At 51.0% G+C, this 25,907-nt stretch overlaps 1 protein-coding gene across 6 annotated transcripts in view; it reads right to left on the bottom strand.

Annotated features, from left to right (window-relative positions):
• The window catches only part of Bcl11b (BCL11 transcription factor B), a 90,859-nt gene that overhangs the window by 44,195 nt on the left and 20,757 nt on the right, over positions 1-25,907 (bottom strand). For 3 of the 6 annotated variants that reach the window (XM_087911518.1, XM_048431246.3, XM_048431245.3), the window contains one exon: positions 8,596-8,811. The exons of the other annotated variants lie outside the window; for them this stretch is intronic. In XM_087911518.1, the coding sequence (XP_087767644.1) occupies positions 8,596-8,811 (216 nt within the window). The remainder of the gene's footprint in view (positions 1-8,595; positions 8,812-25,907) is intronic. 6 annotated transcript variants of the gene reach the window in all.

Genomic DNA, 25,907 nt, shown 5'->3' with positions numbered 1-25,907 from the left:
CAATCGATGGCTTCTCTTATGATTAAACACAGAATAAATGAGATGGCTAATAAAAACACAAGGAAAGCCAGAGTAACAGAACCAAGTCTAAATGTAACTAAGGCCAGGTTAGCCTCAGTTAGAGTCACAGACACATACACCCTCCCAGCAGAGCAGGCCTCACCCATCAGCCAGTCGTCACCTTATTAAGAGAGGCAATAATTAATGTCCGGTTTTATGAACTGATCCCATCTGCCTGTTTCTACAGATAGTAACTTCAGTTTTGCATTAACCTCCTTGGAGAGGGCCCGAGCCCTCCGACCCCTTCTACAGAAACCATAAAATATAAACGGTCTTATTATCCAGGGCCCATAGGAACACAATGATTCATGTCTGTGCCTCCCCCTACTTCTACCTGCCAGGTAGAAGCTGCAAGAAGCGCAGCAGTACCTGGACTCGGGAAACACCGTCCAGTACCAATCATGCCACATCTCAGATGCCAGAGTCTTCCTCGCTGTGCAATCTGGGAGAAGCCAACCCCCAAGAAGAGTCTGGATTCAAAACGCAGAGGGCCCTAGACAAGGATCTTGTGTGCACTGGGATTGTGAAGACCGCCTAACCGCCACCTGGTGGGACCACTGTTGGATATAAGGACCCCGAGGGAGAAAGAGAAGTCAAGGTTACTGCCTGTGACTACATACCGAGGTAATGTGCCACCTCCTGATATTAAATAATATCCAGAGAGGGAACCACAGAACTGGTCAGGACATGGATCCTCTAAGGTCTAATGGGGACTGGAAAACCTCACACAAAGGGACTTCCCATGACTTCTTCCCACTGCTGGATTAAATTGGTCAGTCTCGATTGTGTCTGGATAAACTGCATTTCATGGTTTCAACTACCGGGAGTTATTGTAACACACCTACAGTAGACAGCCTTTCTCCTTCTGCCCCTGCCAAAGACTGGGAAAACGGAAGTCATTTTATTCACCTTCGCAAGCTCAGGGCTCTGAGTTCAATCCCTAGCAATAGAAGAGTGAGAAAACAAAAAAGTCAAAATCGTAATTCTTATGTATACTTATAATTTTTTATAAAAATCCCATGATCACGTCCTTGTACCATTGCAACATCCAATGAGTCCTCCAACCCATCCCACAACAGCAAACTCGGCTTCTCCCTGAGTGCGGACTGAATTACAGAGTAGGAAGGAAGAAGGCAATCCTCCGCAGACTCCTTGACTATGGACCTGCCATGCATCTCGTCACCTTGTTGGGGCCCCTGAATGTCCAGCAGCATCCTGTGTACCTGCATGCAGACCCTGCCACAATCTCAGGAGAGGCAGATAGCACAAAGACAGCCAATGGAAGGCCGGATTCCCACCCAGACACCCGGTCTTAGGGCAATTTGCCAAACTAGTCCTGTGTGGGGCTCCACCTCTCTTCGCTATGTCCCTCTTAAGTGCAGTCATCCATGAAGGCCCAAGTCAAAGTGACCACTGTCCAAGCAGGATCGAAAGGCAGCCTTTCCCACCTCCTACTCAGGCATCTCCAGCACATTCTGGTTCGCTCACACCCCAGGGTTCCATTTCTAGGTGTGGTCAGTAAGACGAAGAACCCAGGGGATGCTCTGGAGGACGATGTCCGAGCATCAGTTGGTTTCTTACCAGCACGGTCCGTGGATGTCAGGCACGTCCAGCCCCTGCAGCCCAGCAGGAGTGGGGAGGTGACATGCAGAAGCACACCTTCGAGCCCAAGCAGAGGTCAGGCTGCCCCTCTGCGGGTTTGGTGCTGTGTGATCTCGAAAGGGTAGCCTGTGCTCCCTAAGCGGAGCCCACTCAGACAAGACATCAGGCAAGAGCCAGAGCTGGTGCATACTGGGTTTTATAGATCACAGTGCCGGGAGACTGGTCAGCACAGGGCCTCTGTACCCAAGGTCATCCAGCCTAACAGCTTAAGCCCTGGCAACACCCTGGCAGAAGTTTCTCAGTGCCCTCCCAAAGAGGGTATTTTTGCCCCGTTTAACAAGTGAGGAAACTGAGGCTCAGAGGAGAGTGAGCAGTCCCGGGGTCATGCATGCATACCCATTAGCACAGAGACTGGGACCAAGGATGTCCTAGGACTGAGGCTTCCTTTGTTAAAACATGTGAATCATGTCAGCATAATTCAAACAAGAGTCTATGTTGCAGTTCCCAGAGACTGGACAGCAGTCACAGAGGCACGGAGGTCTCAGAATGGGGACATGCACAGGGGAGTGCCCTACAGCAGAGGCAAAGAAAAAAGAAAAAAACTCATCAGAGTCCCAGGGCCACATACATGGCTCAATGTTGTCACAAAGTCCAGTGCACAGGGCATCAAGCCTGGTGGCAACATGGAAATTGGTTTGTAATCATCACCCTTGGCTAACAGGTGTCCTTCACTAGTTCTCAGTGTGAACTCAAGGGGGTCTCAGAACGCAGGCTGGGCATGTGGCACCATCGGAAGAGTGCTTGCCTCACACATATGAAGCCCTGGGTTCAGTCCTTAGCACAGTATAAAACAGGGCACAGTAGTATAGACCTGAAATTCCAGTACTCCCAGTTAAGACTGGAGATCCAAAGTTCAAGGTCATCCTCTGTTTCAAAGGGAGTTCAAGGTCAGTCTGGGATACACGAACTGCTGTCTCAAAATGAAAAGAGAGGCAGTATGGTCTGGTGAGCAGAGCCCGAGAGATGTAAAGTCATTCTTCATGCCAGCCATTCATATCTTACGGTGTCTTCCTCACTGCCTGGCTCACTTGCCCTGTCTAGATATTGAAGTGGTCAGAAGAGATGTCCAATCAGGACCGCTAATCCTGGTTCGTTAAGGGTTGATTTGAACCTCAGGTCACGCATAGCAAACTCCTCTCTGGATAGGATTCCCTCCACGTGGAGGGTGGTAGCCAGCCTCTCCCGCCACTGTCAAATCCCCTTTAGAGGAGCCTGTGGCTGCCTAGCGCTGAGGTCTGTGATGTCCACAGCCAGCGCTGGGTCTTCGCATCCACTAACTGCTTGGAAGTGCTGCATCCAGCGCTGCATTAAAAATTAATTACACATGCTATTTTATTGCCAGTCCATAATGTAATGAGCACCAGCTGTGCTAAACAGCCAAACTCCTTTTTAAGACAGCTATAAAAAAAAAAAAAGGAAGAAAGAAAGAAAAAGAAACTGCTCTTCCAAATGCCTCTCCTGTCAGAGCAGAAAAACAGCAACATCTTGTACAGATCTGAACAGAGTTCTTTGATTTAGCTTTGCCTTCCGAAGGGCCAGCAGAGGGTGACACGGTGTCTGTGGAGGGTGCAGTGGCGTTTGTGTGGCTGGGATGACCCCTTTCATCAGAGGGCAGTCGCCCCCATGAGTCCTGCCCTGATGGGCCAGCTGCAGTCCCTTCCTGACCCCACTGCCCAGAGTGCTGAAAGGTGCGATTTGCCAGTTACATGGACAGTGGCCTTTTTTTTGAGTCCAATAAATACTTGTCAACCTCGGCTACCTCCGCCAACAAGAAGACAAGCATCCTGAACACATCCTTGCAGCTCTCTATGGCCACTGCTGGAAAGCTTCCAGTCAGGGAGGATAGGGCACAGGTCTTGGGCAGGCCCTGGAAGACAGCAGTTACAGTGGGGCCACCCCAAGATGACACAGACACCGGAGTCCATCTAAGAAACTAGCCCCCAGGAACTGGCAACCATGCTGTAAATGTCAGTCATAGGGCAAGACCACCAATGTCTCTGTTGTATAGACATCGTGAAGGGATAAATGACTGAATGATTTTATTTGAGACAGAGACTCACATGGGCCAGGCTAATCTATAAACTTGATGTGTAGCTGGGGATAACCTTGAACTTCTAATCCTCCGGCTTTCATTTCCCAAGTGTGAGAATAACATGCTTGCCCCACATACCTGCTTTACACGATGTGGGACTAGGGATTGAACCCAGAGCTTCACGCCTGCTAGGCAAGCACTCCACCACCTGAACTACATCCCCATTGGGCCCTCTAAACTTTTAATAACTCCACCGAGCCAGCCCCATTGACAAAGGGACCGGGAGAGCTCAGAAAATGTCCCGCCCCCCAAAAGCATTACACCACAATCGAGCTCACAAGTGTGCTGTCACTTCTCCCCAAAGGTCATCACACACCTGCCTCACACTCAGTCCCTACTACATCCTCGTGGCCCTCCACCTTTGGTCCCCATGGAGGCTTGAACGCCACCCTCTCCCCCTGCACCCAGCACACCACACCCACCAGGCAGCGAAAACCAAGTAGAACTGCCAAGCTCTGTCCTCTGGGAGAGTGGCTGCCCTGTGAGCCCCTGCTGCTAATCAAACCCAGTCCAGAAAGAAACTCCAGCTCCATCTTCGTTTTGGTAAGAAATGTGCAGCGCGCAGACCATATCATTAACATAAAACTTCCCGAAATAAGGCCGCTTTCCAGACAGACTGTATTAATCGCATCAAGCCTCCACAGCTAGGGTGGTCTGATTCTAGGCATCCCATTGGAGGGCTCCGGTTATAAAACACACACACACACACACACACACACACACACACAAAACGAACGCTGGGATATAATTGAAGGAGGAGAAGACGATGATTCTACTGTTAAACCCTACTATTTACTTACAGGTATTCTTTTATCTTTATTGTCCCTTTAACCCATGCCAAGAAACCCCAGACTAGTTAAATAACACAGCAAGCACAATTTCAGTAGAAAAGTAAATTGAATTTAACTTTACAAGATTGCCCTGTGATTTCAGCATATACTAATGACTACAACTGACTCCCTCTATTAAATCCAAACACTTCCACTTCCCTGAGCCTGGATGCTGTGTGTTCTTGCGTGAGACCTTGAACTTCGCCAAGCACATGCATTAATCACTCTGGCTGATGACCACTTACAGCTTCTAAATATGCAATGAAGTTTCCCAGTTCCCGTTCCACCGCCTAACGCTGGTGCACCATGAAGCTAGCCAAGAGACTAAATGCTTTTAAGCATGGAAACCAGGGATGCGGTTTAAAGGAAGCTCTCGCCCAGTGCCAGATACGTAACGCCATCAGGTTGCGAAACCCCTTCTGCTAGCGTATGAATCATACCGTCTGCGGGGTTTGTTACATGCCGAGTGCTGTTCTGAATATCTGCCCTAAATGACCTCACGACAAGTCCTCCAAACAACTGTAGAGCATGTCCTATCCGTACGCCCATTTCACAGATGAGAGAAGAGAGAGGCCGAGGGGAGAGAGAATGACTTGGGTGTGGCCACATGGCTAGCTACGTACTTCACCTACTGAGGCAGCCTGATACGTTCTGAAGGCCACTTTTTGACCATGATGCTTCAGAGCAGGAAAAGATTGAGGACAAGATGGAGGCCAGTGGGTTTCAGCTGTCATTTGAGTGTCCTCAGATTCTGCCTTGAGACCCTCGCCAGGCCCAGACCCACAAAGGCCTGACTCGTTCTAGTCCACAGATCCACTCATGCACGGAACCTTGCTTTTCAATAGTACATTCATATACATGTGAGGGGGATTAGTTCTGGGTTTTTGTTTTTAACAGGAAAGGGAGGTGAGGCTTAAAGAGGGACAATGACGTGTTCAAGGTCTCTCTGCTCCTTAGATGGCACGGGATCAGCCAGTTGGCTGTGGCTCTTGCCTGCGCAGCCGCCTTGATAAATCCAGAAAGATCGTTCAGCTGCCAAGAGCACCTTGACTCAAGGCCACAGAGCATCTCTGTGGAATCCACAAAATAATGAGCCCCTGCGTCCCTTCTTCCGGCCAGAAGCATCTGAGGGAAGCGTGGGTGAGGGGTCCCAGCAGAGCCTGGGTGTATCTGGGTAGCTTTCTCTCCTATGAAATCACACCCTTCTATTAAAAAAAAAAAAAAAAACCCAGAGCGTGTTCGTGGGCACGCAATTAACCTGTGCGAAGCTCAGGCCTCCCGAGTTAATTTGAAGAGATAGGTTCAAAGCGCCCTGATCAGAAAAGGGACAGAGCGCACTGAGCAGTGCAGTGCTCCGTCTTTGCGGCCCCTCCTTCCTCGAGGGTTCCTGGCGATTTTATGCCTCCTCTGCAGCTACTAATTAAACAGGCACTAGAAACACTTCAGCAAACAGCCCAGTGCCAGAAACAGAACCAAAGGGACAAAACCCGCTGGAAGAGGACACTTGAATGTGTTGAAACGTATCAGAAAATACAGCACAGGGGTACCGAGCCTGATGCAGGCTAAGTCAACAAAGGCAGAACAAGGGCTAAGAACAGTGCTGGATATGGGGCAAAGGATGGGAAGAAAAACAGCAGGTCCCTTAGGAGCCAGCTCCTAGTGAGGTCCCAGGGCTCACCCTCGCTGCTCCTCCCCTCCCCAGCAGTGGAATCACCACACAAGGGCAGGACGACACAGAGCCCTGAAGTTCATGGTGGCCGCTGTACCACAGATGAAGCAGTCGTTTCCTCTCTGTGTTCCTCCCTTCCTTCCCATGGGCCTCAGGATAGATCTCCATGCCCATACTGTGAGCTGAAGGTAGGCAAGAGACCCACATACTTGACTCTGCCTGTGTCTGCACATGGCCTACAAACTACGTGCCTAAGAACCTACTGTAAACTAAGGCATGAGCAAATCTGAGCTGAGATCTCAGGGTGCTAAAGCTCACCTATAAAGTGGGAAAGAAAAACGTTGGTACAGGCACAGATGCCTCATACATGACAGACAGCTACACTAGGAGAACAAGTAGTGAGGACAGACTGACAGCAGACTCCCTTGGCTGCCAAGGCCCTACAGACCTTGTCTGTCCTCCACTGGGCCCAAGCAGAAGTCATGTGGATAAATGAGCTAATCCCAAGACTAAGGCCCCTTCTTGAATGGGGCTCAGTCGTGGCCTCCCAGTCTTTGTCCCTCCCACTCATTTGTAAAATGGGGACAGGAATGGCTCCTGCTTGCATTTGACACAAAGGCACCAGGAGACCCGGGTCAAATCAAAGGCAGCTCAAGCATCCACTCTGGCAGTTCCTAAGGAGAGCCAGCAGAGGGTTAAGCACACCCCAGTGGCACCCTGAGACAAAGAGATCATGTTTCTACATGCAGAACTTGATCAAGTCCAGCCACAAACACTCAGGCTGAAAGTGCAGCCCCCTAAGTGGGTGCGGGGCTGCGAGGCTACAACATGCATTACAAGGATCCGGGGAACAGGGCAGGTGCCAGACCAGCAGGCACCCCAAGTTGGTGAGCAGGGGCTCCCACAGATTCCCAAAACAGATCTTCCAAGCTACATGAAGCTTCAGTCACCTTGGGGAACAGGCTGGCCAGGAAGGAAGCCTTGTAAGTTGTTTTGGTCTCTGCTGTATGCATGCACTCAAGACATAAGCCCAGTAAGAAACCAGAACTCCTGGTCATGATGTCAGATCCAATGACATAACCACCTGTCAAGGCAGGAGTATGGGGCGAGGGTGGGGGGATGGAGGTGCTGAAGGCTGCCAACCACCCCACTGACAGAGAGACCAGGGAGGTCTTACCCTGGAGCAGGGGCTACTTGTGACCTTGTGCAAAACCAAATCTCCAACAAGAGAGGTCCCTGAGACAGGGTCAATGAAAAGCAAAGCCTGCCCACTCCAAATAGTTTTCTTTTCATAGCTCAACTCAAGAGAAAGCTTGCAACGTGCCTGGCAATGAAGCAGGGACAAATTGAATGTGTACCAGCACTGCAGCCACCCTCTCCCTTCCTGGCCCTGGCCACGGAAACCAGGCCACAGCTGCTCGCCACGTGAGTCTGTGTCAGCATCCTGGCTCCCGAAGCCACAGTGTGTTGCAAACCAGGCCCCGCCATGAGGTTGCAAGGAGGGCCTTCTCCCCTCGACCTCGTGGGGACCCCAGGCCACAGAAGTCTGTGTTTGTGGGGAGAAAGAGCAGGCCCTGTCTCCTGACCACCTGACTGTGGGTGCCCTTTGTGTGACCAGCAGCTTCATTGACCTCCAACAGCAGAGAGGGAACTGGAGCAGGTCTGGGGGGGCTGCCCAGGGCTACCAACCTTCTCAGTCTCCGCCCCAGACTCCACAATGTTTCACTGCTACCCGTGGCCACAGCTTTTTTAAAAGGCTCCTCTTTGGGACGACTTTTTTTTTTCCCCTTCCAAGTTAATGGGCAACACATTGTCCCAAAGAGAAAGTCAGCATTTTGAACAGCTTCAGCACTGTACGCAGACAAGCCAGGAATCCTCTCCTACCCTTGTCTGGGGTGGGTGGCAGAGCGGCAGAGGCAAGGGGTAGAAGAAAACTTCAGATGTTACGTGTTATCCAATTAAACTTGGCTAAACAGCCCAAAGAGATGAAACTTGGAAGTTGGGCAGAGCATTCTGGGAGCGGGACTCTCAGAATTTGGGGGTGGGAGGAATGCACGAAAGCAAAGCGACGGCCCCCTGACACCCTAGGAACTGTCGCGAGTTTACAGTTCAGTTGACATCCTTTGCCACTTCCGCTGCCACCCCCCCCCAAAAAAAAAGCTTTCTGAGAGAGGGAGGGGAGGTGCATCTCCCCTGGGACCCCAGCTTGGGCCACCAGCTCTGCCCGGGGCACAGCCCGCCATCCCAGGAGCCCGCCTCCCCCACCGCAGCGGCTCTGTTACCTGACAACTGACACTGGCATCCAAAGGGAGCCTCCATCTGACCCTCACCCTGAGTCCCGTCGCCCGAGACAGGGCGTGCGCCACAGCAAGGCAGCGGGAAGCAGGGTGGGAGAGCGCCCAGGGCACGCAGAGGTGAAGTAATCACGGATGTGGGAGGGTGGGAAGAGGAGGCAGCTATGGGGGCCATCGCTGGCAGCTGGGCAGGCCTGCACGGCCCTGGAGAAAAAACAATAGAAAAGACCGGTCAGTTGGGCCCTGGACTGTACAAGAGGCTTAGGGCATAGAGGGGGCTCGGGTCACAGGGCTACAGCACAGCCTCCAAGAGGGTTTGGCCTCGAGGACACCAGCCTTTTAGGGATGGCAACTGGCCCACGAGCAAGGGGCAAGGGGTCAAGGTGCACAGTAGAGGGGCTACACCTACAGCTGCCAGATAGTTTCTGAGGACCCTATCTTTCGGGGCCTAGTGCAGGGTGTTAGGGCACAGAAGGTCCGTGAGGGCAGTACTCCCAGTTAAGATTCCCTACGCGGGGTCTTCCGGAACAAACTAGAACAGGCTTCAATTGAGGATTTGTTCTCTCAAAAGATGAGCAACCCCTTTTCGTACAAGGTAGGAAGCTGTACTGTATCAGTATAGGTTCTTTGGACAGGCCCAAGTCACCTCAAGGCTGCTTCCAAGGCTCTGAACCCTGATGACTTCCTGCCTAGCTCATCACCTGAGGCCTCTCTCCGGGCCCTGACAAGCAACACCCAAGCCCCAACAGCTCACGAGATGCCTGACCTCCTCCTCCTCCCTCTACCACAAGAAGACCTAGCATGGCCCAGACCCCTCTTAATGTCTTCACCTCAGCTCAGGAGTTTCCCCACTCCCTCATGTGACAGCCAGTGACAGCAACGAATAGGAGGGCTAGGGAGCTGTTGCCTCGGCCCCACCCGGCCCCACAGTGAGTCTCCAATGCCAGCAAGGCCTGCGTTTGATTTGGCCGTTTATCTTACATGGTTAAGAGACCACCAGGGCAAAACATTTGTGTGAAGCCCTTGCCAAAACCACAAGTGAAGAAGCCCAAATTCCCTGGGTAAATAATCGAGCAGAGAGGCATCGGGGAGACAAGAAAACATCAACAAGAGGATGGGCAGCTAAGCCTCACCAGCCCCGCAGGGGAGGCCAGAGCCTCACCTCCTGGCACCTGCAGATCTGCGCAGGTGGGCATCTGCCTACTCCACAGCCACCACGGGAACTCCCTCCTCCCAGGAGAGCCACAGAACCAGGCGTGCCCAGTAGGAGCCCGAACCCTGTCAATCTACTCCAATCCAGTTTTCCAACATGCCCCTGAGCACAAGGAGGGAGGACACCCACTGCACAGACCCACACAGAGGCCACAGCTGCAGCAAACAGCAAGCCGGAGCCGTTGCGGGTCTCCTCAGAATCCCACTGCCAGCATGTGAGAGAGGCTAAAGGTACTCAGGGCATTTGAGGAGCGTCCCCAGCTTGGAGCTCACCGCTGCCCAGCCAAGAGGCCAGAGCCAGCAGTGACACTGTTGGACCCCACTGAGCATCTAGAGATATGCTCATACAAGGTCTCGGATGTTTCTGGGCTGGCACAGCCCTAGGAGGGTATGGTCAATAAGCCCAATAATGGTTCCAGTACCAAACAGAGAAGAAAGTCACACTGCCGTTTTCTTACGGGACTCAAGTCAAGACGGTCTGAGGCTGTATCATCTAGCTCTCCCAGAAGGCCAGTGCTTGCCTCAAAGTCCATTTGCATCAGACACTGTACTTCACCCTGTCCACTTACGGCCTTGAATTCCTGCGTGGGTCCTCCTTTTAGACCCTGGAGAGCCCAGGATCATCAGAAGCCATCATCGCCAAGTGACTTTGCACTAAGTATAAGACAGCCACCATGCTTAACAGGGAGTGTCACCTCCCACTCCACAGGGGGAAACTGAGGCTCGAGAGGGAGGACATGAACGCAACAGTGACTCCAAAGCTTGGCTATGCTCCATTCCACCTCTATGGTTGCAGCTAGGGTAGAGTGATCAGGATACCTTGCATCCTGAAGCCAAGGGCCACACGGGGTGGAGGAAGACCAAGCACCCTGCGCCTCACTCAGCATACCCATGAATAAAAACAAGAAGGCTTCTGGGTTCTTCACAGGACCGTAACTCAGCCGGCACCGTGTGCCACGGCTGAGATGCCAACAGGGACTCCTCTGAGTTGACTCTGACGGGAAGAATGGCCAAGGAGCAGACAGGAAATGTCATGCTGCTACAGCCTGGATGGATGTCACCGGAGCTGCACCAGAGTCTGTCAAGATGAAGTCACACACCTACATCAAGTGGCGACACTCTGGCTAGACAGGTGGCCACAGGGCCTCATCAGACATGACGACCTCGTTGAAGTCTACCTGCTCCAAGGGCAGGAGGGCGTGGGGCTGACAACCTCTGCCCCCACAGGAAGTCCCCTCAAGACACAGCGTACCTCAGAACTCTGCACACAGAGGCAGCTCTGAAATCCAGCTCCTACAATAGCTGAATGAGAAGCCACCATCCTATAATTCTCTGATGAGCTCCTGGGCAGGCAAATCCATGGAGACTGAGGGTCAATGGGTTACGGGTCTTGTTGTGCAGGGGAGGGGGTGATAATTGAACAGTGGTGATGGCTGTACAACATTGTACATAAACCCAAAGCCACAAATGGGACAAATTAAAGTAAGTTTCACAATATGTGAATCTTAATTTAAAAGAAAATTAACCGTGAGAACCATGTCTCTGGGCCTGTCCCTGCCCACTTTCCAGCCTCAGCCTTCCACTGAGAGGGACGTGATCCCTGGATCCGGGACACAGACGGCTCCTGAGACCTGCTGACAGACAGGACCTGATGCACAGGCACACAGAGGATGTCAGCCTGGGCAGGGGGCGGGGAGGGGGGAAGGGCAGGGGGATAAACAGTAACAGAGGCAAAGGCAGACAAATGAGTTCACATTCCTCCTCAATCATCTCCTAGCATGACCTAAGGTGGTCACTTTTTCTGTCTTCATGTTTTTAAACACAGCCACCACTATCCTTACTCCGAAACCTCATTGATCTCCAGGCCTGGAGCTTTCTGACTCTCCCTCTGCATCCTTCTCACAGCGCCCTGCCTGCCTAAAAGCCTCCACAGGACGCCTTTTTTTTTTTTTTAATCAATCTTTCTGGGCTGGAGCTTAGTGTTTCTTAGGACGCATGAGGTTTTGGGTTCCATTCCCAGCACTTCCAAAATAATGAATAGAAGATGTAGGCCCGTAAGATGGTTCAGCAGGTTAAGGTTTACCCCCCAGAACCCACATGGAGCTGAAATGGAGGACTAACCCACAAAACTGCCCTCCGAGCTTCACACGTGTGTCCACACAGCACACAAACCCACGCACATTCATCATGTACACGCAGGCACAGTAATAATATGCACACTACAATTTTTTAATTTTCTTGTACAAGTCACTTTCTTTTGCAGGCTAAGCCAGTCCAAACAGACCCATGTGCACCAAGGGATGTACAGGCAGAGGGATGCCGCCGCTATCTCAGATTCTAGGACGCCAGTAGCTTAATAATGAAACCCTAGCTGGCTCAAATTTTTATCATAAAAGTACGTTTTAATTAGGAAAGAAATAAAAAATTGATTCTTATATTATGCCATGGCGTAAAGCCTTCCTATGGAGTAAGGATATATTTACTGCCCCCCTCAAACACGTGGAAAGGAGGTTCCAAAGACAAGGTTAGATAGTCTTCTTGGTATCTGCGCCACCTACGAAGGGATATCCAAAAAATCTACCCAAAAGGCCTTTGGCATGTTTGCTAAAAACCCAAACAGGGGCCAAGATCACTGTTAACACCTTTCTGGGGGTAAAGAACTCAGAGGGGCCCTCAAGCCCACGTCTCTCGCAAGCAGTCCCTGCAGAAGCTGGGCTCCATGCCCTGCACATGCGCACTAACCAGCGACACGCCCACCGCCAGGAGCCTGTAGATACAAAAAAATGCCTGGAACCGCCCAGTCCGGGTTGAGGGAAACCAAGTCTTCCCAATGCTGCCTTCCTGGTAGAGTCCTCAGGACGACACTGCAAACGGGAGGTGGTAGAATCCATGTTCCTAGCCCGAGAGGTGGCCTGGCACACACCGTACAGAGAGGTCTATTTTTCTCCCTACTGGTGCCTTTCAACGGATACATTTTTTTAAAGGCGAGAACTCCTACTGATAGTGCAGAAATGAGTCAGAGATCAAAGGAGACAGACAGCCACGCCAGCGCGTGTGAGCGAGGGACTCTGGCGAGGGAACCTGACAATCCCCGCGCCCCTTCCCCCGCCCCCCCTCGTGCCAAGACATTAATTCTCACAAGTCGGAGAAAATTACTATGCATGAATGCAAAAAGCATGATCAGGAGTAATTAACATGGCTTCATATGCAAATTTTATTAATGCAGAAGTACAAAGTCATTATGCAAATGAAACTTACGTCAACTCTCTTGACAAATATTCATCTCTGAGGCTCAAGTTTCTCTTTTTTATTTATTTATTTAATTCTGTCTCCCCCCCCTTTCCTGTTTTTGGGTGGGTTATATTGTTGTTGCTGTTGTTGCTGTTGTTGCTAGCTTTCTGTTTTTGGGGGGGACTGGGTTGGACCAGGAGGACTGGGGAGGGAGGTATGCGGTCTAGTGTCCAGGGAAGAACCAGCAAGCGACAAGGGCTGTTTGACAAGTTTGCTCAGTTGTTTTCAACCAGAGAAATTTATTCTTGCATTGTTGATTTTTTTTTTTAAGTTGTTGGCAGGTATAAGACAGCTCATAGGAGAAGGGAAATTTCAAAAAAAAAAAAAAAAAAAAAAAAGCTATGGGCAGCAGGCAGCCAATCAAAACGCCAGAGCCAGTAATGAGGGCGATTGATGGCTGTTTGGCTTTTACTGCAGGGTAATGAACTAGAATCCAGTCTGAGGAGGGGGGAGAATATGAATATTCATGAGACTGTGCTCCTGCGTTTGATGATTAAAGAAATTTTTAATATTCAAATAAGCGCTTGCCAAGTGATTAACAAAGAACAAGCACGCAGAAATATGGAAATGGGAGCCGGGGAAGATTCGAGAGGCGAACATACTGTGCGGGAGAGGCAGCCCCAAATTTCATAAACAAGATAGGCAGATAACCCAATTCGCACGCAGGCAAATAAAAACATTTGTTTCTGATCACTTAAATATTTTGCCAGCTACTTTGTCTTAAGGATGATAAAAAATGCTGTGTATTAAGAGGGTAGAGAAAAATAACGTAACCAAACGCATTGCTCATATTTAAGAATCATTATCCTGACTCTAGCCCGCCTCCTCCCAGTCTGACAGGAAATTAGATTCTTTTTCCGGTTTAGTAGAGAGAGAGAAGATGGAGGTGAAGCCAGATTACACTTGAAAAGCCAGAGCGTGAGCTGTGGTGGTCCAGAGCCTAGACAGTCACAGGCTGGGCTAGTCCAGAGACCCACGGATTGGGGGGGGACCCTGGAGCCCACAGTCTGGACATCTTGGGGTCTCCGCTCCCTGGCCCCGATCTAAATACAGAGAGTGAGAAAACCAGCTGCCATGGAGAAGAACCTCAGAACCCAACTCCCCTAGCTGGCTGCTGAGGCTAAACTCATACTGTAGCAGCTCCACCGTGGGGCCAGAAGGAAGCACATAATAACGGTATTAGCTGGTAAAATGATCCTGCGGTTAAAAGTCATCTAATTAGCAGCCAATGCCATCCATTCTGGCAATTTCCTATTTCAAAGGGGTGGAGTGGCACCTTAATGGAAACAGGCCTGGTAACCCAGCAGACAAGGCCCGGGCCTGCCGTTGCCAGCCTCTCTCCCACTCCTTTTTGGGGGAAGAGGCAGTAACTGAGATGGGAAAAATAGAAATGATTCTAAGGAAACCTGTCTGTCACTCACTGTCACAGCTATGCAGGTCTGGGGAGCAAAGCTCAACAAGTGAAATAATCCTTTGTCCTTGCATCGTAAGAAATAAACTGTAGCAATAAGACAAAGCAGAAAAGACGAGGGAGAAGGCCAGGCCAGGCCTCCACAAGGGGGCAAGAAAGAAAGTCAGTGAGAGGGTGGCTGACCTCCACGAGGAGGGCGAGGGCTCCCCCACTCCCACCTCTCACTCCTAGCCCCTCAGTCTGAGTCGGAGCCCTCTCTTACCCATCAGTGTATAATGGGCGTCCCATCCTCGGTCTCCAGTCCCTGGCTGACAGGGACGTCGGGTGCATGTGTCCTTTGCAACCAGCGTATAAAGTGGGGTCTCACCAGGAAATGGGGCCACACAGCTGTGCTTACTGAGTTCCTTCCAGACCTTCACATGAGAGACATGAACACAAAATTCAAACCCACCCCTGCCCTTTCTTTACTTCTCAAGGGTTGGTGGCCTTGTAGGCGGCTGGAGGGGACAGAACGCTGGATGCAGGTGAAAGGGCCTGTCCCACTTCTCCATCCACCACCTGCTTAGGACTGAACTGAGAGAAGGCCGCTGTGGGTACCCACGGCAGGGAAGAAAATGGCTGGCCATGGCCTGAAAGAACTCAGGGAAACTGCTCGTGGCTGAGCCTAAAACTACTGTCTCTGCCTCTTCCTGAAATGACCACCCAGGGACACCACTCACAGCCAGTGTGCACAGCTGGACAGCTTTCCTACACCCAGCGTGAAAAGGCTCTGCTACCCTAGGAGAGAACAGCACATCTTTTGGATCCTGAGCCAGGCTGCCTTCCTCCAAGCTCCTCCCTCATCTGGCATCCCTGCATCTGCCAAAGAGCATCACTGTTTTCGCTCCCTGACAGCCATTCCAAGGAAGGGTTAAGAGAGGCACACCAAAACCTGCTGCCTGCCTCCTGCCGGCCTCGGAAAAGGGACCACCATCCCAGGCAGCTGCGTCCAGCCATCAGGTACACAGTGGCACTGCTTCCCAACGTCCAGAAACACTTTTCTCAACGGCTGCCAATCCTAACTTCCTCCAGACATGGGGCTGCTGAAATCCTCTGTACCCACAGCCAAAACAGGGGAGGCTACACCACTTGTTCCAGAATCTTCCAACAGCTTCCCCAAAGGCTCCAGAGGCAGAGGGGAGGGTAGTATGGGTGCCACCAAGGTATCAAGATGGCCCCGAAGCATCCCCTGGATCTACCCAGGGTAAGGTGGAGGAGCTGGCCAGTTGTTTGGACCTCACCATTGCAGCCCCAGATGGACACCTGCTGGGGAAACGTGAAGCCTGTAGGTCTCAGAAGTGCTGGAATGCAGGCCAGCCACAATCAGCTGCTGACAAAGCCTGAGTCTAGTGGCTTTAGCAGCAGCAAACAGGGTGCTCAATCGTGAACCTGGCAGGCACGAGCCCACCAAACTAGGGTCCAGGATTCTGGGAATGACAAGGCCTAGGAGCACCAGAGGAGGAGGCCATGTGTTTGACTAGCTAGAAAAATGTATGTGAGCACATCTATGACACCCAGAGAGAGGCTAGAGAAACAGGCATGCACCACTAGCACGCGTGCATGCACGCGCGCGCACACACACACCCACACACCTGTTTCAGGAACCTAGAAAGGTTAAGCCGTCTGCCTACCCGGAGTCTACAGGGGTCAGAACAAAGCTGGAGCTAAAAGATCCTCTAAATCTAACCCTAAGAAATAGCCAAGGCCTCGCAGAGGAAATCCCTGTTCCCCAGCGTAGGCCTTTTAGCCAAAAGCTAGGGAGCTGCATCAGCCCTTATCAGACTCTGCCCTCCAGTACAAGTCAGTCAATACTTGAGAAATTTTGTCTTGGTTTGCCCTCAGAACAAACGGTTTACCACATGTGTCCATGGAGATCACAGATCCACGGAGATACTACCCACACATGGAAATCAACAGCTGAATACATTGTTTGCATTCCAAGACTGAAAAATTTGAGACCTAGGGGTCAGCACTCTTCGGTACTTTAGCAGATAAAACTTAGGGCCGGACTCCTTCGGCAAGCTGTCACAAATCCCTCCCGTTTCTTTTATTTACAGCTCCAGGGTGGGGGTGGGGGGGGCATACTGAAAATAAGTCACATTACAAGCGAAAAGTCGCAGGAAATGAATTGTCAGGTTCGGGGCCTCCTGGGCGTTTTAAACTAAGGACTCCTTTATCCTCTCCAACAGCATCCACTGTGCCTGACACCGATAACCTGAAAACATTGAAGTTGACCCTTGTCCAAAATCTGATCCTGCAGAAAAGTCGTTCCGGTTAGCAGGTACCAGGAGCTCCCACCTGCTTGAGCCCCGTGGGGAAAACTCAAGAGAATAAACAGAAGCAAGACAGAAGTCAGGGGAAGAAAACAGCACAGATGAAAAGAACGGGGCGGGGGGGGGATGCAGTGCCAACACGGGTTAGTGCAGCGACTGCAGCTCGGGGCATGGAGCACAGCAAAGGCGCACACACGTGGAGCGGCCGGGGGAGGCAAGTCCGCACAGCTGCCCTTCTGCAGGCAGCACCATGAAACTCCACCAAGACAGAAGCAAACTGACAGCCTCTGGGTCAGCAGGAAGACAAGTAAACTTGGTAAAAAGAAAGTTCAAGAAAATCAGATATAAAAAAAAGGATCCCTGCTAGCCCTTAAATACATGTTTTGTTTTTATTGCATGCGCCAGTTAGAAGCAAGTGATCTCTCCTCTTATGATTTTTTTAACAAATTCAGCTCTCCTCAGATTCAGTTGATGACCGTCCCTCCCTTTGATCTCTTTGTACCTTTTTCAAATGGACATAGAATAGCAGGGTTGAACGCTGTGCCTCACGTAAGGACAGGATCTTTCTGTCTCTTTATGTTTCTAAGCTAAGTCTGAAATGTCACTGACTAAAGAACTGAACAGACCTGTAATTACCTTCAACCAAGTAGTCGCTTTACCTCAGTTTTCGGTATGTAGATGGCATTTAGCATACATATTATGAGCCTGCTTTTCAGTCTAGTAGCATTTGGTCGCAACAAAAAAAAAAAAAAAAGGAAGGAGAGAAAGAAAAAAAAATCACCCATTTCCTTTTAAGGGGGACCAAAGAGGACCAAGCACTGACTGTCCCCTTCTTACTTTCTTTCCTGTGAAATCCATTTGCAACTCCTAACACACCAGAGGTGACGTGGGGTATGTGCACAACAAAATATGTACAAACTAACACTTGGTGGGAGTCATTTAGGAAAGATGGTTATCACGTTAACACTGGCAACACTGATGCTTCCAAGTCAATCTAACAGAAACACAGCAGCGGCCATACCAGAGGTCTACATTCAACTAAGGCTTATATACCACTATTTAATGTAATTAAAGATGCTGGCAGCACAGTCCTCAATGGAAATATCTCTACTACAGAGTATTCCCATTAGAAATTGTGGAAAAATCATAGCACGCCTACTTTGATTTTATCGTAATTTATTTATTTTTTTTTTTTTTTTTTTTTTTTGCTGGACCATGGATAGAATTCGGAAAGGAATCCTTCAGAGAACACAGGTCTCAACTTCCTCCAGGAGCAATGTGTTCATCTACCATTCACTTGTTTTTGAAATCGTTTCTTCAATTTTTTTTTCTTTTAAATCTGAAAGTCTGCACTTGGCTGTAATTACCCAGGATGTCCTCTGCCTGACAGAGAGAACTCAACAGGAAAGTGACTTTTTCGGATGCCCCCAAAACATCCCGAGTGAACCGTAGAGGAGGGAAGGCCTGGGGGGCTCACACTGTACAGAAACAATGACAGTGTCAGTGGAGTCCCAAAAGTTCCCACCCTGGCCCAGGGTGAAATTCCTAACTGGTACTTCAGAGGAAGAAGGAAGCAAGTATCATGCAGGAGGACTCTAGAACTAAACAGACCCAAAAACTGAACAGACGGAAAGAAAAAAGAAAATAAAATAAAATCACTGCGCCATATCTCCAAATCTGAGAAAATGAAGTCTCGGGACTGAGAAGGAGGAGCTCGTTTCAGTTCTCAGGGCCCAGAACAGCCTCTGCACCTCCTACGGCCGCCTGCCGCCCTGAGAGAAGCCACCAGCAACAAAAACTCCAGACCGTTCAGCTCTAACCCTGCTTGCTATAAGCCCTGAGCAAAGGCAGCCAGGAAGCTTTTTCCCCCCTCTCCTTCTCTGCTTGCATTTTTAATACCCCTTATTCTACACCCTAATTTCTTTGAGGGGGGGGGGAGGAATCAGTGTCACTAAAAAAACGTCACTCTGTTTTGCAAAATCCAGCAGCTTCCTTGGCAGCAGAAAAGGCTGGCTGGCATTATCCCCTCATTTGACAAAACTACTATTTCTGGGCATGTACTCAAAAACAGGTAGGAAGCAAACGCTGAGAAATAAGGAAGTGGAAAGAGCCAACAGCTTTTTCACTACCAAGAACGCCAAGCGTAAACATGATTTATTTAGCTGTGTGTAACACGCCTGTCCTCCACTCAGCTCCAAGCCCACTTGAGTTTAAGGGAAGGGTGGGTAGGAGGAACAGGAAGGGAAAGCTGGGAAGACAAGACGGAGAGAAGAGGTCACAGTTCCCCAGGGAGGCTGCTGAGCTGAGCGACTCCGGTTGGAGTTTGAGGAGAGCAAGAATATTCTCCCCCAAAATATATGCACGTGTCAAAAGAAAGCAGCCCTAATCTGTGGGTTAATTAAGTAACTGCCACTAACAAAAAAAAAAAATGCAAGAGCCTGTCCGTGCGAACAGAATATGCACGGGCTTCTATGATCTCTGCTGCTCCCTAGCTTTTCCACGCACCATTTGGGCTCCATAGAATTTTGGATTCCAGGTTCAGCCGAGAGAGAGCGCACGGGGAACCTCGATACCTCCCTTGCCCATCTTTGCATGCCCACATGGAACTCACTCAGGTCTGTATTCAATTACAGAGTGCCACACACCTGGCTGAGAGCCTACACTACAATATAGGCCCCCTCTATCTGCAGTCCCACCCCTCTCCAGCTCAGAAGCTGGAACACGGGTTTTGCCTAGGTCCCCGGAGGGAAGATGAGAGTGCACACACCCACCCCGTCCCAAACCCAAGCTGGCAAACACTCGAGACACGCAGCAAGGTCGGTATTGCCTAAAGAGCAGGAGTAGCCTGGAGGCTTTGGGTCCAGTAAGAGGTTATTATTAAAACTCGATTTCAGGTCACCCAGCATTTGCGGAGGGAAAAGAAACCAAACCTCTCTGAGTACAAATTTACAACAAAAAAGGTAAAACGTTGGCTCCCCTGCAGGCCACTGGAGGTCTGAATCTCCCTAGTGAAGGTACCATTTCATAGCCACCAGCTGTGTGCTCGATGGGTACAGATGCCCATTTCAGTGAGCTTTGGTAGGGAGGTAGAGAAAGGAAAAGGAGAATTTCTCCCACAGGGCTGGCCAGAGTTCCTTCTTCACCTGCACTGAGCATGTGAAGGCAACCTGCTGTATGCTTCCCAGTCTATATCCCATCCCCCCACACCCACCCTCTTACCCACCCCCAACTTGCTCCCTGCCCTTCTGAGGCCAGAAGCTAGTATCAGGATAGGAAAGGGCCTTTTCTGGGGTGTTCAGGTCAAGGGCAACAGTAACACCACGAGGCATTAAGATCATGAATCACATGGTGTTCCCCAACAGTAAGGAGCTGGAGGTGGAGGCTGCAGAGAAGGACCTCTAACGTGAATGGGGATGGGTGAGGGGTGTTTTCTAGTGGTATATGCCGCAGCCTCTCCCAGAAGCCCCCAAACGCTTCCTCATTGCATTAAAGACAACACCCTATATATACAAGCAGCTGTTGGATGCCTTTCCTCTTTGCAAATTAGTCACCCCGCCCCCAGGGCCCAAACAATAACAGTCTCGCGGGTATGGTGTCTACGAAATCAGCCATAGCTTTGCTCACCACTGGCTTATGTTCGCTCCTGTGTAGATGGGAACTGTTAAGTAAAATAATACGTCCCCATTCTACAGATACAGGCACTGGCTGAGAGGCTGGCTGGACCTGGGTTCTTGGAGGACAGGACAGGCTCTGGGGCCAAGGGTGAACCCAGTGCCTAAGCCCTGAAGTGGCACCTGACACTCCATCAGCCACAAATACTTATCAAACGCCTAAGCGGGGTGCAGGTGCCCCCGAGGGAAGAAATGCTATAGGAAATCCTACAAAATACGTGGCTGCTTCTCCAAGCAGCAGAAGGGAAAGCGCTGGGCAGTGGTGCTGCAGCAGGCTTCCTCCGCCCCTTCAGCTACCAACCCGATGGTTGCACTGCCACAGGATCCAGCTGACAGAGGGCTCCGTTTCCATGCACACCTCCCACACACTGCTCCGGAACAAAGCCAAGCAAAGCCACCTGTGCCCTGAGGACGCAGCCCAGGGCTCAGAGCCACACAGTCAGGCAGCCCTCTGTCACTCCGGCACCCAGGCATGAAAGATCTAAACACCCTTCCCCCAAGGGATGGGGGTGGGGGGTGTCAGGCCCTGGAGGAAAACCTTCCACTATACAGCCTTAGCTCAAATCTAGAGGGGGAAAAAACCATGCATAATTTTTAAAATCACTTTCAAGTCGTCAAAGTAAAAAAAAAAAAAGTGAAAAAACCGGCTACTTCTTAGGGTGGTAACCTTTATGCCAGCCAACCCCAGGGAACTTGTCCCACAAGCAAAACGTGAACAGGACCCATCCTCTCTAATACCTAGCCTCCAAACACACTAAAATGTTCATTTCTTTTGACTACAAATTTGGGATGTGTACACACACACACACACACACACACACACACACACAGGGTATTTCATCTTTCATTGTATAAAAGAACCCAGGTACGTAAATATTAATCAAACACAGAACCCGCCTTTTCGTCGCAGCCCATTCTGAGGACAGGGTTGTGATCTTTACCCGGATTTACAATATCCAAAGGCAGCTTCTATCTTGTTGGAACTGACATCAACGGACGTCTGAGAAATCCAAGAGCAAGTTCAGGCAGAGAGAAACCCTTCTTGTCCAGGACGGGCAGGTTTCCGTTCCTGGGAACAACTTGCTGCTCCCCAAGGCCTTTCAACAAATAAATTGACAAGTACTTCAGACGCCACCAGAAAAGCCAGTTGCTCGAAGCTCAAATTAGCTAAACCTGGGGGGGGGGGGGTTTCCTTTTTCTTTTGAAGAGCAACTCTTTCTCAAAATGCTAGGAAGGCATGGTTGACACAGGACCCAGAGGTCAGAAAAGCAGTCTGCCGTGTCAAGCCCAAACCATAAGCACACACGAACACACATTTTTAAAACCACTTTGCCTGCTGTTCTAACTCTAGCTCACACCGATTTCTGAATGGTGAGTGGAGAGTTGGGCCCAATCCTAACTGGAAAAGATGCCCCAGTGAAGGCAAATGCTTCATCTTCCACAGGCAAGCAACACTCGCTTTTATTTCAGGAGTACCAGCTCCAGAAGGATGTTGGCCGGTTTTCTTATGAGCTTATTGATTGAGCCCGGCGTGGTGACGCACACCTTTAATCCCAGCACTAGAGAGGCAAGAGCAAGAGTTCGAGGCCAGCCTGGTCTACAGAGTGAGTTCCAAGACAGTCAGGGTAGTTACTCAGAGAAACCCTGTCTCAAAAAAAAAAAAAAAAAAAGAAAAACAAACAAAAAAAAAAACAAGAACAAAACGAACAAAACAAAAGCGTATTGGTTGATACTGAAATTCACCACTGATTGTAATGGCCTCTTGGAGAGCTCTAACAATGAGGTCAATTTTTAAGACGCAGCGTGAGTGCCGAAATTCTAGCAAGGTGATAATTTGCATGCAAATCTCTCTTCTAGAGGTATGGAAAGAGGAAGAGGAAGAGTGGAGGTTCAGAAGGGATCTTACTCCAGTCCCAGGAATCCCGTGCTTTCGTGCTTCTGCCTCATGCCACTGCAGGGTTCCATTCCCACACAATGGGGAAAACTTTTGTCCCGAGTGTTTCAAAGTCACAACCCCAACACCCCCCTTTTCCACTCTGGGGCAGGCCTAGCTGCCCTGCAGGAACTCAAGCATACAGAAGGAATCTCAAGACCTTTGCCTTCCGGTCTCACCTGGATCCTTAGGTGAGATCCAAGGTGAATTTAAGCTCCCTTCTGAGCAATAGCGGCAAAGGAGACAGGGTCCCTGGGCGGCCCCAGAACCCTAAGCAAAAGTCACACGGGCTGGGAGGTCTACCCCTTGCCATGGCAGCTTCCAAGGGGTTCTGAAATGCAATTCCCCAAGCCAGGGGTCACTCGATTCGGCACACATAGTCTGGGCAGAAAGGGGGCGAGCAGTGGGGGTGGGGCGTCCCGTGCACAAAGGGCTCCAAAGCCGGGCGGCCTCCCGCCGTTGACCTTGGGTCTCCGCCTCCATCCCTCTCTTACAGCCCGGGAAAGGGGCTGGCTTGGAGCCAGGAGCGTGCTTGCTGGACTGAGGCTGAGCTGGAGGTGGGGGAGGGTTCCAAGGTGCGGGGGTGGAGGTGGGGGGTCGAGGGAAAAGGGTACATAAAACAAAAGAATAGAATCTAGGGTTTCAGCTCGCTTCGCGGATACCCGGACTGCAACTCCTGCAGGAGCCGGCCCTGGCGGCTGCGACTCGGTGCGCAGTGCCCGAAACCCAAAAGAAAAGTTGCGTGAATCCTCCCCATGGAGTGGCCTTTCGGCTCACCCAGCCCCCACCTCTTTCTCCGACCCCGGCCAAAGCAGGCGGAGAAGAAAGGGGCGCGCCTGCCCCACGAGGCCAGACGCCGACAGGGTCAGCTGCGCCTCCGCCCGCCCTGCGCCCCGCGCGGGCAGCTGGTCTATTAAGCCCCCGAATTATGCATGGACCTGGCGCCCCTCGGCCTCCAGCCCAGGGCGCAATCAACGTGCATGGCGGGGAGGGCGGGCAGGAGTGGCCTGAGGAGGACCGGGCCCGCCCCAAGGCCCGGGAGTGGTGGGGTGGAGGCCCCCAGCAGACCCAGGCGAGCCTGGGGAGGGTCACCCGTAGCCAGAGAGGCCCGGGTGCAGTCACCGAGCAATTGGTGTCCATACCACACTGTGCACCCGGCCAAAACACTGTGCGACCGGCTCTGGGGGAAAGCCATTGTGCTCTCCTGCTGGGTGAGTTGGTGTCAATGGACCCAAACTTCAGAGTGACCTTCAAGGAGACAAGGTCTGAGGTGCACACCACGTGGACCAGGCCGGAGGAGCTCAGTTCCAGCCCCCCCCCAACACACACACACACACACACACACACACACTCTCAGGAGTCTAGGAGAGGGCCTGAGGCCGTGTGGGGGAGGGGCTGCTGGCCGAGAGGCGGGAAAGGATTCTTTCAAGTAGCACCGTCCGGGTGCCTGGAAAATTGCATTAGTGGTACCTTGAGCCAAGAGCCTGAGAAGAGATTCAGTGATGTCTACCCCCACCCTCCGATCCCCATCACAGGCCTCAAAACACCCTGAAACCTTACAGACCACCACCACAACCACGGGCCACTTTCCAGACCACTGTCCTGCGATATGCACACCCCGACCCGAAGCGCGGACCTCCTTTGCGGCTCTGAGAGACTCTGTTTACGAAAATGACTTTCTTTCCCATTTTCTCCCAAGCAAAGGCCAGGTTGGAAAAATTACATGCCTTTGTTGCCCCTTCCCAGCGAATAAAGTCGCCTGGTTTTCAGGGAAAGTTTTACAAGCCAGTGATGCAGAGAAGACCGCACTGTTTAGGTCTCTTAATTGGCTAGCTTTGAACTAAGGTGGGGGTGGGGGCAGACCCAGCTCGGGCTCCAAGAAAGAACTTAGTTCTGGTTTAGGACCCCACAACGGTTTTTCAGCCATTTGCTGGAGGTGGGAAAGGGTCAAGGGAGGATCATCCTGTTTATCTTTAAGGAAGAAGAATGCAGACCCTTGCTTTCACCCTAAACCTAGAATAGTCCCGTCATCCTCAGGAGCCTGTTCCTAAATGCACTCCTACCCTCTCCAGAAATCTGGCCTGCCTTGGAAAAGCTGAAAAGGGACCAATCAGACAGTTCAACGTTTATTCTTGCTGGACGCTAACTGGGATTCGTTTGTGCCTTCATTGGGGGCATGAACCAGGCACTGGGGCTGCAGCCATTTTACAAGGCCATTTAGCCGCTGATCCCTATATCGCGATTGGCCTGCCTCTTTAAGACTTTAAGATTGTGTCCACACTGACGCCCTAAAAGTCTTGGAAACTTCCCTCTGGCTCTAGCCTATGAGCGACAGCTATAATCACACATCTTTAGGTGTGGCTGTTTTGGAGGGGGGGGAGGGGGGGAGCGCGGAATGGTTGCCCTGCCTTGGGAGGTACAACTGAACAGCCTGTCTCGCGTCTACACACCGGGAGTGGGGTCTTTCACCCCAGGAATGAGGTCTAGGTATGCTGTATGGGAAGCCACAAACAGATGACATCCTGGACCTGTGCTTTCCCTCTCAGCACCCCCCTCCCCGGAACTCCGTTTGCCGCCCCCACCCATCAATGGTTTTCATTTTCAATAGAGCAAATTCTTCAGGGAAACTAAACCCCCAAATCCCATATGTAAATGAGTCAAATCCGGGTGGTTGGGTAGGAGGGGCTTAGATGAGACGCTGAGGGGCTTAACAACCTTCTCACATTTAGCTTAGAAGACAGGGAAAATAGAGAGGGAAGGGACCGATTCAAGGCCACACAGCAAGAATATACCTTCCAGGTCTCAGACCCCTGCCCCTCAGCCTGACTCTTTCTCCCTGGACCCAGGAAGCCATCCTACAGCTGCTGGTTACCATCCTACAGCTGGGGAAGCACAGTCAGCAATGGACACATAACCACAGATAAACACAGGACAGGTAGGGGCACTGTCTTCTCAGAATGGCTTCCAGGACACAGTACCCACTGCCCAGCTAGGAGCGGAAAGTCTGTGCCTACCACAGTAAAAACTGGGTCCCACGGAAGGATGGCCCAGTGAAGACCCCTTCGGGGCAGGCGGCAGGAGTCGGGTTCCAGTGAACCACCCACAGACTTAGACACTGCCCTGCCTGTGACTCAGTCGCCACTCCTACAAAACGAAAGTAGCAGCTGACCTACAGCTTTCAGAGGGTGGAGAGAGCAGATGGAACCAAGAACCAAACATGACCATATCTCGGTTTGTTTGCCCTTCTGTAAAGTGGGGTTTGGGTTAACACCTACCGCGCAAGGTTAAAAGATTAAATGGAGGGTTAATCTTTACAAGGCCTTGGACACAGGGCCACACAGCACATACTAAGCTCCAATAAGCATGCATTAAATTGAAACTCCAACAATGAAAACCTCAACCTCCAGTGAAAAGACAGCCCCAGGGGGACAGGAGTGAAGGCCAGGCTGTCTTCTTTGCATAGTCGTGGA

The sequence above is a fragment of the Myodes glareolus genome, chromosome 11, assembly GCF_982192425.1.
Source record: "Myodes glareolus chromosome 11, mMyoGla1.1, whole genome shotgun sequence".
NCBI lineage: Eukaryota > Metazoa > Chordata > Mammalia > Rodentia > Cricetidae > Myodes > Myodes glareolus.
Note: the sequence above shows the minus strand (reverse complement) of the source record. Positions and strands in the feature narration are given on the sequence as shown.